General features: G+C 34.6%; 1 protein-coding gene across 5 annotated transcripts in view; it reads right to left on the bottom strand.

The window, feature by feature from the left end:
* Positions 1–12,142, bottom strand: part of LOC129262375 (stimulated by retinoic acid gene 6 protein-like) — a 28,519-nt gene extending 16,377 nt beyond the window's left edge. For 3 of the 5 annotated variants that reach the window (XR_010293652.1, XR_010293651.1, XM_064099874.1), the window contains exons 1-8: positions 11,686–12,082; positions 10,476–10,637; positions 9,281–9,372; positions 7,631–7,776; positions 5,417–5,537; positions 4,403–4,457; positions 2,053–2,178; positions 709–782 (exon numbers count right to left, since the gene is read on the bottom strand). Coding sequence is in view for 2 of the 5 variants with exons in the window: in XM_064099874.1 (XP_063955944.1) it covers positions 709–782; positions 2,053–2,178; positions 4,403–4,457; positions 5,417–5,537; positions 7,631–7,776; positions 9,281–9,372; positions 10,476–10,634 (773 nt within the window). In the remaining 3 variants the exon portion in view is untranslated. Of the gene's footprint in view, positions 1–708; positions 783–2,052; positions 2,179–4,402; positions 4,458–5,416; positions 5,538–7,630; positions 7,777–9,280; positions 9,373–10,475; positions 10,638–11,685 lie in introns of all 5 variants that reach the window. The other 2 variants (XR_010293653.1, XM_064099875.1) reach the window with 2 other exon arrangements.
* Between the last annotated feature and the right edge of the window lie 753 nt (positions 12,143–12,895).

The following is a 12,895-nucleotide window of genomic DNA, read 5'->3' as shown; positions in this document are numbered from 1 at the left end:
GCAAGTTCTTGTGATTAAGGCTATACTTAAATGTAACACTTTGAAGATGTACTTTTATTTTATTAAAATTCAAGTATATTTATCTATCTCACTAAAAATTTGGTAAAAACAGCAGAAATCAGTGAACTATAAAGGTAAATGAAGGGGAGTAGAATATGAAAGGATTTTCGCATTCTTTTAATGTGGGTTGTAATTGTCAAAATTAATCAATATCAGTAATCTTTTATTTCCAATCAATAAGCGCCGAACGATATTGTAAACATCATTTGACATTAATCAGTTTCACTGATCAGATTGGTAGATTAGGACTTGCAAATAAAAAAACCAAATACAATGCCTCCAATACATACACATTGAAAACACAAATGGTTTGAATATCAACATAATTATTATAATTATTCACATTTTCAAGGGAGTATAGGGGCAGTATATATCAATTCTTGTGCATATAAGGCTGTTGAAAAGAATACTCTTTCTCCTTGATTTTGGCAATTTCGATGCCCTAAATCGCACGATCATGGTATCCACCCAGTAATGACAGTGCCCCCCACGCACAGAGGCATTTTTAACCCCCCCCCCCCAGAAATTTTGAAAACTGAAAGAAAATGTAGAGTAAATCCGCTTCTGTCCCCCATTCCTATTACAATCCCGGTGCCGTCACTGCCCGCCCCCCCTAGTCTATATTGGATGTAATTCAGAATCAGATACCTGGGAGGGAGCGGTGGTCGGAGGAGAGCTTGCACGTGCTGGGCTTGATAGGATTGCATCAACTTCTCTTCACTCTGAAAAAAAAATAGAATAAATGAATCACGCTTAAAATGTATCCCACGTCAATCCATGTCAAGCGAATTCCGTGATAAGACAAAACCGAAATCACAATAAAAAAAAAAGGGTGGGTGATGTGTTTTACACGTTTTACTTTTTAGGAGTAATAGCTCTTGAATTGTTGGTAGTCTGCAAGCACAGACTCATATTTGACACTTCAACCAATAACAGGTCTAGAGTGAAGACTAGACTCCAAAGACTCTGTGTCAGTCACAGTACATAGTGAATCTAGTCTCACTACTTCAGACTCTGCATTGTGCACTATGCAAATTGCGAAAACCAAGGGTCTGTGCCTGCAGACTAAATTTTTGGGGAATTTTCCTGGCCCATTTTTTTTCATTTATTTTTTATTCCAGTTAAAAATGGCTATCATCCTCAACCCGATATACACTAACTGTCTTGCACTGTTTGCAAGGTAAGAATACGGCTTTAATATCGAATAAATTCCACTAAATACTTTTGCGCATGGTTATCCTTTTTTATCTCTTCTTGCAACTTGATCTGTTAAGGCATTATTATGTTCATCATGATATCCGCGTTTTCCTGATCCATCGAATAGAATTTCCGTAACACATCGGTTGAAAAGAGTTCATCTATCACGTGTATCATAATAATCTACTTAGTTATGAATCTACTTTTTTAGTAATATATATGCAGTAAGTTTTATCAATATGTGTATAATTTACCTTGCGCAATCATTAAGTTTTGGACTGCAATGAAATGCTTTTTAATGTATCATGGAAGACAACTTTTCGAGATTCAAGATTCAAGATATTTATTTAATCATTGCAGCTCGAAGGCTGAATTGCCATTGAATTCACAGAGAAGGAAAAAAATACATAAATTGCATATAATTTCAAGTACAATAAAATACATGTTCAATTTTACAATATTTCAAATTTACAATAATAATTCAAATCTACATAATCAAATCCAATTAACGAGTCCAATTTAAATAAACAATGATAATTACAATTCACAGTGATAATTATTATAATGGAAACAATTTTAGTAGAAAATAAAATATATATATTTTATGAAATTGAGTGCGAAGCGGAAAAAGAGTGATGATGGTTAGAACATGGGGTATAAGATACCAAAGCGTTGATAATCAGATCATTAATTGATGTGCAAGTAAATGGGGGTATTGAATCGATATTTGAAATAATTGTTTTCATTCATAGATTAACCGATTGATTAATTCATAAAAACGGGGATGTCACTTACCGATATCTTGGTTTTCTGTATCTTCTTCATGATTGATATAATGAGGAAGTAAAGAAACCTTATCATCAGAAGAAATGTGAAGATGAGTACCGGAAGTTGGATGATAACAGACTCGTATGGAAACCCCTGCAACAGAATGAGAGAAGAATCGTATTAACTACCTCTTTATTTATCCCCTCTCTCTTTCTCTCTTTCCCTTTCTACCTACCTATCTATCTACCTACCTACCTACCTACCTACCTACATACCTAAGAAGTCTATCTATATATCTATCTATATATCTATCTACCTATATATCTATATATGTATGTATCTATCTATCTACCCATCTACCTATCTATCTATATTATGTATCTATCTTTCTATCTATCTATCTATCTTATGTATCTATCTTTCTATCTATCTATCTATCTTTCTATCTATCTATCAATATATCTATCTATCTATATATCTATATATCTATATATCTATCTATCAATATATCTATCTATCTATCTAACTATCTATCTAAATATCTATATATGAAGAGTTTAGTTGCAAAAGGGCTTAGGTCCACTTTGGACCATTCTGAGAAAAAAACATATTTTTTATTCTCACTTACTGCAATATTCTTATGAGAAACTAAATTGTCATGATGTACTACCCTATCATGTGAACATAAAATTGGGTATAAAAGAAATCTACCTGTCTTCAATTTTTTTCTATAAATTCTTTTAAAAATTATCATTGTGGACCTAAGCCCTTTTGCAAGTAAACTGAAATGAATCCAATTTTTTTTTTATTAAAAAGTTTATTTTTCTTTGCCACTTTTTTCACGTTTTCATGTAAATTTCGAATTTTCTTTGTTTCACCAAAGCGACTAAGAATTTAGAGGTTTTGAGACAGAAAACAATAAAATTTATGAATAATGGACCTAACCCCTTTTGACAAATCAGCTCTTCAGAAGAGTTTGTTTGAAAAAGGGCTTAGGTCCACTCCAAGAAAATCATTGTTTTAATTCTGCTATATTGCATATTCTTATGCGAAACTAAATTTTCAAGATTCCCTACCATGACAACATAAAATTGGGTATAAAAGAAATCTACCTTTCTTCATATTTTTTAAAATATTCTTTTCCAAAAAAATTCGGTGTGGACCTAATCCCTTTTGCAACTAAACTGAAATGGACCTAACCCCTTTTGAAAAAAAAGTGATTTTTATTTGCCATTTTTGATCATTTTTAAATAGGAATTTCAACTTTTCTTTGGTATCATCTTATAGAGCTACTAAAAATCTATACATTGAGACCAAAAAATTAAATTTGATGAAAAATGGACCTAACCCCTTTTGCAAGTGAGCTCTTTATATATATATATATAGATAGATAGATAGTTAGATACATACATACATCATACAATTCCATCTATCTATCTATCCATCTATATATATATCTATCTATCAACTAACTAACTGGCTGCTATGCTTCAAGCATATATTTGCTTATATAGTTTGCCTCTGCATTTTACTTATTATATATATATATTTTTTATAACTATCTATCTATCTATATATCTATCTATATATCTATCTAACTATCTATACATCTCTTTATCTATCTATATATCTATATATCTATCTATCTATCAATCAATCTATCTATCTAACTATCTATCGAAATATCTATATATCTATATATATATAGATAGATACAATTCCATCTATCTATCTATCTATCTATCTATCAATTTATATATTTATATATCTATCTATCTATCTAACTAACTAACTATCTATCTATATATATATATATATATATCTAACTATCTATCTATATATATATCTACCTATATATCTATCTATCTATAAATCTATATATCTATCTATCTATCTATATATCTATATATATATATATATATATATATATATATATATATATATATATATATATATATATATATATATATATATATATATATATATATATATATATATATATATATATATATATCTAATTTTCACTGGTGTACAGATAGGGACAGTTTGGTAGGTTTAAGAAAATTCTTCTTCATTTTACATACATCATTAGTATTATGATTGTTTATATCATCATCATATTGTCGCCAGCATCACCATCATCATTATCATCATGATCATCATCGCATCACCACTATTCACCATCATCATTATCATGATTATCTTCATCATCATCATCATTACCATCATTATTATAATCATCTTCATCATCATCATCATCACCACCACCACCATCATGTTAAATTGCCCTATGACTCTACAATCTACAACAGTTATTACATTCATGATTTGTCTATTCTTCTTTTCTTAGAATATTTAATTGATTCAATTGTTTTACCTTTCCGCCGTCAATATTGGGACAGGTGATAATGTGTGATAACTGAACAGAAAACCTGAATAATATATAAAGAAAAGGGAGAAAATGTAGCGAAGGATTGAAAGTTCTCAAATTCTTCGCAATCTTTCAACTTTCGCTTATTTTTCTTTGAGCTTCTCAATAAAGAATTGGCAAACTTTACCATGATGCATTTTAACGAATGAAAATTTTATACATTTGATTATAAACTTAAGACCTAGTTCTACCGTGTAATGGCCTGACGACAAAAAAGTATGAATTATATCTTACGTCGACAAAAAGTGTTTACTCCGAATACGTAATTTACCAGTTATAATAGGTGATTAATTGAGATAATCCTGATAGTAATTTCACATATTAAACCAATTTACAAATGGACATTGATTTTTCATTTTCAAAAATCCAAATTAGTAAAATTCGAGTCGAGATGGGAAAGGTAAAAGTATATACATGTATTTCAAAAGGTTTGCTTTTAATTTCAAGATAAACTAAGTCTCCGTTTTAGAACCACAAAGAACGATTATCATAGTGTCTTTCAAAATTATTATAAAATTGTTGCTATAATGTTGTTGATGACATTATTTTTTATTGTTGCCTGGTTTATTTACAATCTATATATTTAGTAACAAAACGAGCATTTTCCAATATAAAATAAAACTCATAAAACATTGCTCTAAACAAGCTCAAACCTTCTTCATTGTAATATGCTGACACGGGACAATTTTTTTTATTATTGGCAAGCGCGGCGCCATGGCATTTTCAGTAGAAGAAAAGACGCCTTTTTAGTTTTCAATTGTCATCTCGTTTTAATATCATTCTTTCTTTCTTACCTTCTTTCGTTCTTTCTTTATTGATTCCTTCCTCTTTATTACCATCATTTGACGAAAAAAAGCATATGCTACCCCCCCCCCCCCCCTCATCCAGTGGCGTCACCCCGTCTAGGTCATGCAGATGAATAAATTATTATCGTATTGGTATACATGTATGCTCACATACCATATAGCTACGTAGATGAAACCAAGGAGGGATCCAACGAAGAGGGATGGCGAGGAGATGCAGGCGAAAAAGGGAAAGAGAACGGTGCCAAGCTCAACAGTCGCAACTGCCCCTAGGAATACTGAAACACAATAAATATCACATAGGATTGGCTTTAAGAAAACAAACGAAACAGGAAGATCTCATTCTGGTGTTGGATTCATTAACACTTTTAGATCTGACAATATCTTTGATTCTGATTGGTGGAGAGGCTCTGTTACTCTATTGTTACTATGGTAACTGTCGGATAAAACAGGACTTGTCGGATAAAAGTAAAGTCCAACAACTCATTTCGTGAACGCTCTCCTGGGCTCCGTAACACGAAGGTTTGCAATCAATCGCTAAATACCATCGACCAATCAAGATCATCGTTGCATGCGCGCTCTGTTTAAAATACTGACCGGGAACCAATCAGTGCGGTTCTTATTATTTGCAATTCATCGCAAACCTTTGTGTTGGTTTCGGTTTCCCATTAACGATATAAATCTCCAGTGAAAGCCTTGGTTTTGATTGGCTCAGAAGTAGCGTAACTCTCGGTATCAGTGACCGTCATATACTACAGTTACAACGGCAAAATCGTCAAAAGATATTACGTTATTTTCAATGATATACGATTGATCGTTTTGGAATTGCTTTCATTTGTGCGACTGTTCCCATAATCTCATTCAGTAGCAACAACCTTTGACTTGCCAATTATCATTTATTTATAATTCATCTGAATATCATGACCATGTACTTGAGATAATGGTAGGAAGTTGAACAGTATGGAAAATGACATACCTTTTCTATCTTGCACTTATCATACTAAAACACAAGTTTGATCAGAGCTTAATCCGAAAACAAACAAAAATATAAGCGGAACTCAATGAGGAAAAAACAAGTAAATACCTCAAGCAATGATGCGGTACTATAGGTCAAGATCTCGTGACTGCTCATGTACACTCTTAAAAGAGTTGGGCAAAAGATGCCAAATTTTTAACCAACCCTGGGCAACATACTCACTGTCCACACTATTGGTTAAAATCTGCCCAAATTGGGTAATAAAACTAATAATTGGGTAATTAATTTGCTCAATTGGATAATAATTGCCCAGAATGTATTTATATATATATATATATACCAACATACATTACCCAACACAGTGGACAGTAAGTTGCCCAACAGTAGCCCACGGTATGTGTCTTTAAAAACACCTAAAACCTCCCCAGAGGTTTTTTTAGAAAAAAATCAATAGGGGGAAGTGGGGGTAATGACGAACACCTTTCTGATCAGAGCGATAGCAAGAATCAAAGTGAGCCTTATTCCAAAACTAGTACATAATTTGATAAAAACACACCATATATTGACTGTAACAACGTCTTTATTCAACATCAAGCATTACCTTTAGCATTTATAGTACAAAACGCAGATTTTCGGGATTACCCCGCACTTCCGGGCCACGAACGTCATTCGTGGAAACATAAACAAGTAAAGATATGTAATTTGGATTCTTTTCGATTATTCTTTAATCGGAAAAGACAAGTCAACAGATCCCTGCATGGGAAGTCAGACAACATTCTGTGTTACGGCTATTATGTCGTGACAGCAGAACCTCACCTCTCCTAGGAGATATTGAGATGTTCGGGATTTCCCCGCGTTCGGGATTACCCCACTCTTCATTATTCAATGAAGGAAACGTAAAAAAGCGAAAATCTGTCACATGCATTTTCCCGATTATTCTTTAATCGGAAGAGACCAGTCAACAGATCCGTGCATAGGAAGTCAGACAACATTCTGTGTTACGGCTATTATGCCGTGACAGCAGAACCTCACCTCTCCTATAGATATTAAGGTGTTCGGGATTACCCCGCGTTCGGGATTACCCCACTCTCCCCTATGTAGGACTTCCCCATGCCGATACTTTGGTCTGACCCACAGACAGAAACAAATTGATTAGTTTTACCAACCTTTTTCAGAGTGATATTACATATGCCTTGAAACATTGCGTTTCTCTTTTTAAACAATACATTTTTTCATATGTTTTAAATTCTATTAACAACTATACTAACTCCTCATTTTCATCAGATTTTAATATACTTGTGACGTCCAGACATACTATATCAACAACAAAGATGTAGTATATAGTGCAACTGCATAATCTTTAAAAACAAAAACAAACAAAAAACAGAATCTTACTTTTGAGCCAAGGTTCCACTTCGCCTGTTTTGACATATAAACTGGTGTAATCCCCGGAGAAGAGATCGAAGATGATGGAGGCTGTGGCGCCGAAAGCCAGGGCGTGTGACCACCTATGCTCGTGGTCATCCAAGAGGTTGATTGGGCTAAGGGAAAATGTATTTTCTTATAATCAAATATTCAAGGATTATCTATCTATTCATTTAATATCATAATCGTCATTCATGCAATCATTTATCCTTTTTCTCCCATCACTGTACAAACAAAATAAAGTTCGCATGCCGATCCGATTAAATAAACAGATACTCAAATACTGTCATACTTTGAGCCCACAAAAAGATAGTGATATATTTAACAAAATATGAGTTGCTGACGTTTTATGATTTTCCTGTCGTCTCCAATTCGACCAACAATAAATTTTAGGGCATACAATCATGCTTATAAAAAGACAAAATTTGATTCTAACATTGACATCTGGAAAACAGCCACAGTGTATTTCTTTAAAAGGGGCATTGGGCTAAATGCCACCAGAAATCATTCGAGGTTTTTGGTCTGAAGATTTGCGTATTGAAAACAGATCAACCTTTAAACTGATATCAACAGAAAAACAATAAATTTTGCTTTTGAGGGAGTTCACTTAGTCAAACATTATTTTGATTCTCGTAGACAAAAAACAGGGGTTGGGATTTGCCTACTCAAGAATGTGACAAGCTACCCCCAAAATTGGGAAAAGAGTTATCAACTACAAAATGGTCGACATAATTTGTCGACCCGATAAAGAAGGGAGGGGGGCAAGAAAAAACGCTCTCAAGTCCGACGATCAAAATTTTACAATTTTTGGGGAATTTACTTTTCCCCGCGATTCCATATGACCCTGGAACTCACTCAGCAATGAAATCGTAAATGCTGCCAGTTTGAACAGTTTTAAGATTAAACTGAAGAAACAAATTCTTGAATCATATAAAGCAAATTCCAATTGAACAGTCGATAAGCAATCCCTTTTACCCTCCTCTTTCTCCCCCCCCCCTCCCCCTCCCTGACCGTCTCTCTACCTCGCTCTCTTCTGCTCATTCTCCTTCATCGGTCTTATCCCCTTCACTCTTTTGCTATTTTGTTGCTCCTTCTTCTCTTCCTCTTTCAACCACCCATGTGCACCACCCTATCCTTTTGATTTAATTCTTCATCCATTATCTCGGTATTTCTTCATCGACCATCACATCAACCTTATTCTTTTTTTCGTTTTATTCCTGTACTTACAAATCTTTGATTAATTCTCTGAGGGGTCCACACTCAACAAGCCCTGCTTTTTAGTGGATCCCTCCATTTACTCAACCTTATTTATTGAAGAAAAAAAAAAGAGTTATAAAGGTAGCCTTGCACATTTTTTTTTTATCGAGAATGGCATACATTTTGTTCTATTTCCATTGTATATATTGTTATTGGTTAATATGATTATCACGTTATTTAGTGTTCACCATAAACATTTATTTACTCTTCTTGTATAATCATGTTGCTTGCAATGTATATTCATTTGTATTGATTTGTATGGTTATCATTTTATATCTGTGTAATTTTTTCTTATCTTGTATTGAGTTGAGAAATGAAATAAAACTTGAACTTGAACTTGAACTTGAACCCTCGTTTACTTACAAGACAACGGCGAGTTGTTTAATGCCAAATAGTGATCTTAGTCGATAGTTGTACATCTTCCCAAAGAAACTCAGAATTAAGAATATGATGATCTGGCACAAGATAAAATAAATAAAAACGCAAACGAATGAGTAAACGAATCGATCGATCTATAAATTAATAACAAAAGGTGAATGAATCAATGATAAATGAACGAAAGAAAATATAAAGTGACCAAAAACTTAGAAGCAAATACCAAAATAAGGAAGTAAAAGAGAGAAAAATAAGAATGAATAAAGAAATCAAGTAATGATAGATGAGTGAATAGAAATTAAACAACTAATTGATATATTGAAACAAAAGGTTATTGATTAACATGAATCGACGATTACATATTGATTGATAACTACATAATTATTACCGATAATACACAACGAGGTGCTATTGATTTATTTTTATATTTTATAAAACAAATCATCAGTAATCACAATATTTTCACATGCATGATAACATCACAAAGTTATAAATCCATAGTCCATAACCAACTACGCACAAATCATTGGAGAAAAACTTTTCCTTTTTACGGAAGATCTTTTTTCTGCCCAAAGGTTCACACCACTAGCGTACCTACGGGGGGGGGGGTAGAGGGGGCCGACTGCCCCCCCCCCCCTGACGAGTCACAACCCATGCAAGGGACATATCCCTGCCCCCCTGACGAGTCTTGAAGACTTTTTTTGTTTGTTTTTTGTTTTGGTATGAAATCCTTTATTTGTGGTTGAAGACCTTTTTTTTTTTTTGGCTTTTCAAATTTTTTGGCGGACGAATTTGCCCCCCCCCCCCTGTGGAAAATCCTAGGTACGCCACTGGTTCACACCCCTCCAATGATCCCACTTTTCACCATCATCATGTGATCTTGAATCTCCCACCTAGTATCGTTGTTTCGTATAGGGGCTCGTTTCATAAAGGACTTGCAACTGTTGTAACTTTGCCATTATGGCAACTACCATGGCAACAGGGCTCAGCAGCCAATCAAAATCAAGGTTACCATGGTAGTTGTCATAATACAACAGTTGTAACGTTTTATGAAACGGGCCTGCTGCAGTCACACCAACAAAACCGACTCCAATTAACCGACTGAGATTATGAAATGTCGTTGGAAATAACGTAATAGATGTGGCCGGCCTGGATTCGGTTGAGCCGATGTGGTATCATTTACCGATGGTGGTATACAGCAATGAATGAAGAGGGTCCAATCGGGTCCACGGGTACAGTTTGTGGATGCGGTCAGTTGTATGTTCATGTCAGGGGGAGATGGGGTACCGTTCCCGCCATTATGCAGGCCGTCGAAGACCCCCATTATTCTACTGGCAGACATGATCTGGAGGGAGATAGGGGCAATAGGGGAAAACAAAACATGATAAACCAAAATAAGATGGAACACTTCTATACTTATAGATGCAGTTTTACTCTTTATTTGCATGATTATATAGCATGATTTATGGTATTGATAATAATAACATTTTATTTACCCGGAGTAACCACTTCAGTTAGGAAACTGCATACCAGCAGGCCGCTGTAATCATCATTACACTAATCTCTAATTTAACTGCTGGGCGCCTAGCAAGAAGGCAGAAGGTCCTTCCTTACCATTCATTCGGTAGCACTATTGTCATTATCATCGCCTTAACAATCTACCGGACTTTGTATTTTGATATTGTTTTCTCAGAAAAAAAAATATTCATGAACTTGTACTAATAAGATATTCGTCATAAAGTTCAAGGTTTGTCCACCTATTTGCATGCAATATACTGATATAGTTGGCATTCACTAAAGTTTTTTTTTTAATCTCTCGGAAACTTAGCCCCTACCCCCATTGAAGCTTGGGGTACTCCCTGTCTTTGTCCCGTATTCAAATTCAAATTTAAAAAAATGTAAAGATTATATGAACATCTTTTTAATATTCATAGCTTACTAGGATAAAGAGCGATGTTCGTATTTCAGAATCTTTTTAAATGATCTTTCTTTGAATGAAAATGTAAAATTCATTGGTTCAGGCTTATCATTAAAAAAAAACACGAAGAAATGCGATAAAATAACAGGAACACACATGTATATCCAAACAAAGACAGAAAGCCGCCTACATCTGCGTGAAATAAAAAAAATACAATTAGTTATGAACTTTCCTGGAATTATCCCAGTCTGCATGGCGTGAGAAAATTAATCACCTTCGCCCCAATAATATTTTTTTTTAAATTATTCCAAAATGAAGGACAAGGAAGCGTTGTATAAACCATTGGCTATACGTTGGCATAAAAATGACGGTAACATGATATAATTCATTTTGATATGCTAACATGATCTGACATTTTTTTTCAAATAACATGTCTTTGACATGATCGATCATTTCAGAAATCTGAACAACTCACCGTTCGTATATACTGCAGTATCTCTAAACGTTCATTCCTCGTTGCGCGTTATGGTATACGACAGTTCAAGAATATGTATGAGTCACAATCAAAATGCTTAGGACTTTGCCTCCACTCTACAACAATCGTTGCACAAAAATGCCTCTGTTTGAACTTGATGTGCGTACGCATTTAAATCAGGTGACATATAATAATATCATTGAAACTGGACCACAGTATGCAACATGATGAACTGCGACATCCGCAAACATAATGACATATTTATATATAAATCACTTGGAAAGTACTCCAATCCTGTTCTTCGAAGATTACGAACCATACAATGAAATACAGAGTAACCTTTGCGATTTGAACGTGTGATTTCAGACCGACGGCAAGTTTCGTTTCTTCCTTGTATGATAGTTAATGAACAACGGGATTAAAGGCTATTAGGCGATAGATAAGAAGATGTGTATGTGTATTCGGTTTAGTATTTACTCACCATTGCCAACAAGATAGTAATTTGGCGCAGCTGATGGGTAACCCTATCCAACGGGGGGGGGGGGGGGGGAGGGTGCTGCTGGGAATTCTGATTCCAATTACTCATTGTTTTCGAAAAATTAACGATGCACTGTGCATTTTCAGAGAATATGCCATAGGCGACATACGTGTCAATTTTCGACTGTCAATATCATATGTGACCCCCCCCCCCCGGCCCCCCGCCTCTCCGATTCAGACCAAACATCTCCATGATCTCACTCCCACTCTTGTTGCGAATTGAATATTGTGGACATGAAGCGCGTTTTAGTACCCTGGGAAATTCATTTAATAAAGACAAATAGTGGTCACTGGTGATCACATGGCGGACAGTCACAGATGAGGGACCCTCCCCCCCCCCCAATTACCACTTGAAGAAAAAAGAAGGAGCAAAGGAAAGAAAATGAAAGGAAAAGGGTAAGATATGATGTAATATTCTTAATAACATGTCAAAATTTATTACGAAATTAGATTTTCATTTTAAAAGGTGAATATTTTCAATTGCTCGCTTCGTTCTCTCGGGAAATTTTAAGAGAATTTTGCCACAAGCGCCGACTGTGCACCCTATATTTTTGGGCTTACTGCGCTTCTGATTTTCGTCCTCGCATTTTCCTGCTCGTTGTAATTCAAATTTTAAAGTGTCCCTTGATTTTGTGTGCATGGTTCCTATTTTCACACGATGTTTGGCGCATAG

This window comes from Lytechinus pictus, chromosome 5 (assembly GCF_037042905.1).
Source record: "Lytechinus pictus isolate F3 Inbred chromosome 5, Lp3.0, whole genome shotgun sequence".
NCBI classification, from domain to species: Eukaryota; Metazoa; Echinodermata; class Echinoidea; order Temnopleuroida; family Toxopneustidae; genus Lytechinus; species Lytechinus pictus.
The sequence above is the reverse complement of the archived record's forward strand: the minus strand, read 5'-3'. Positions and strand labels throughout refer to the sequence as shown.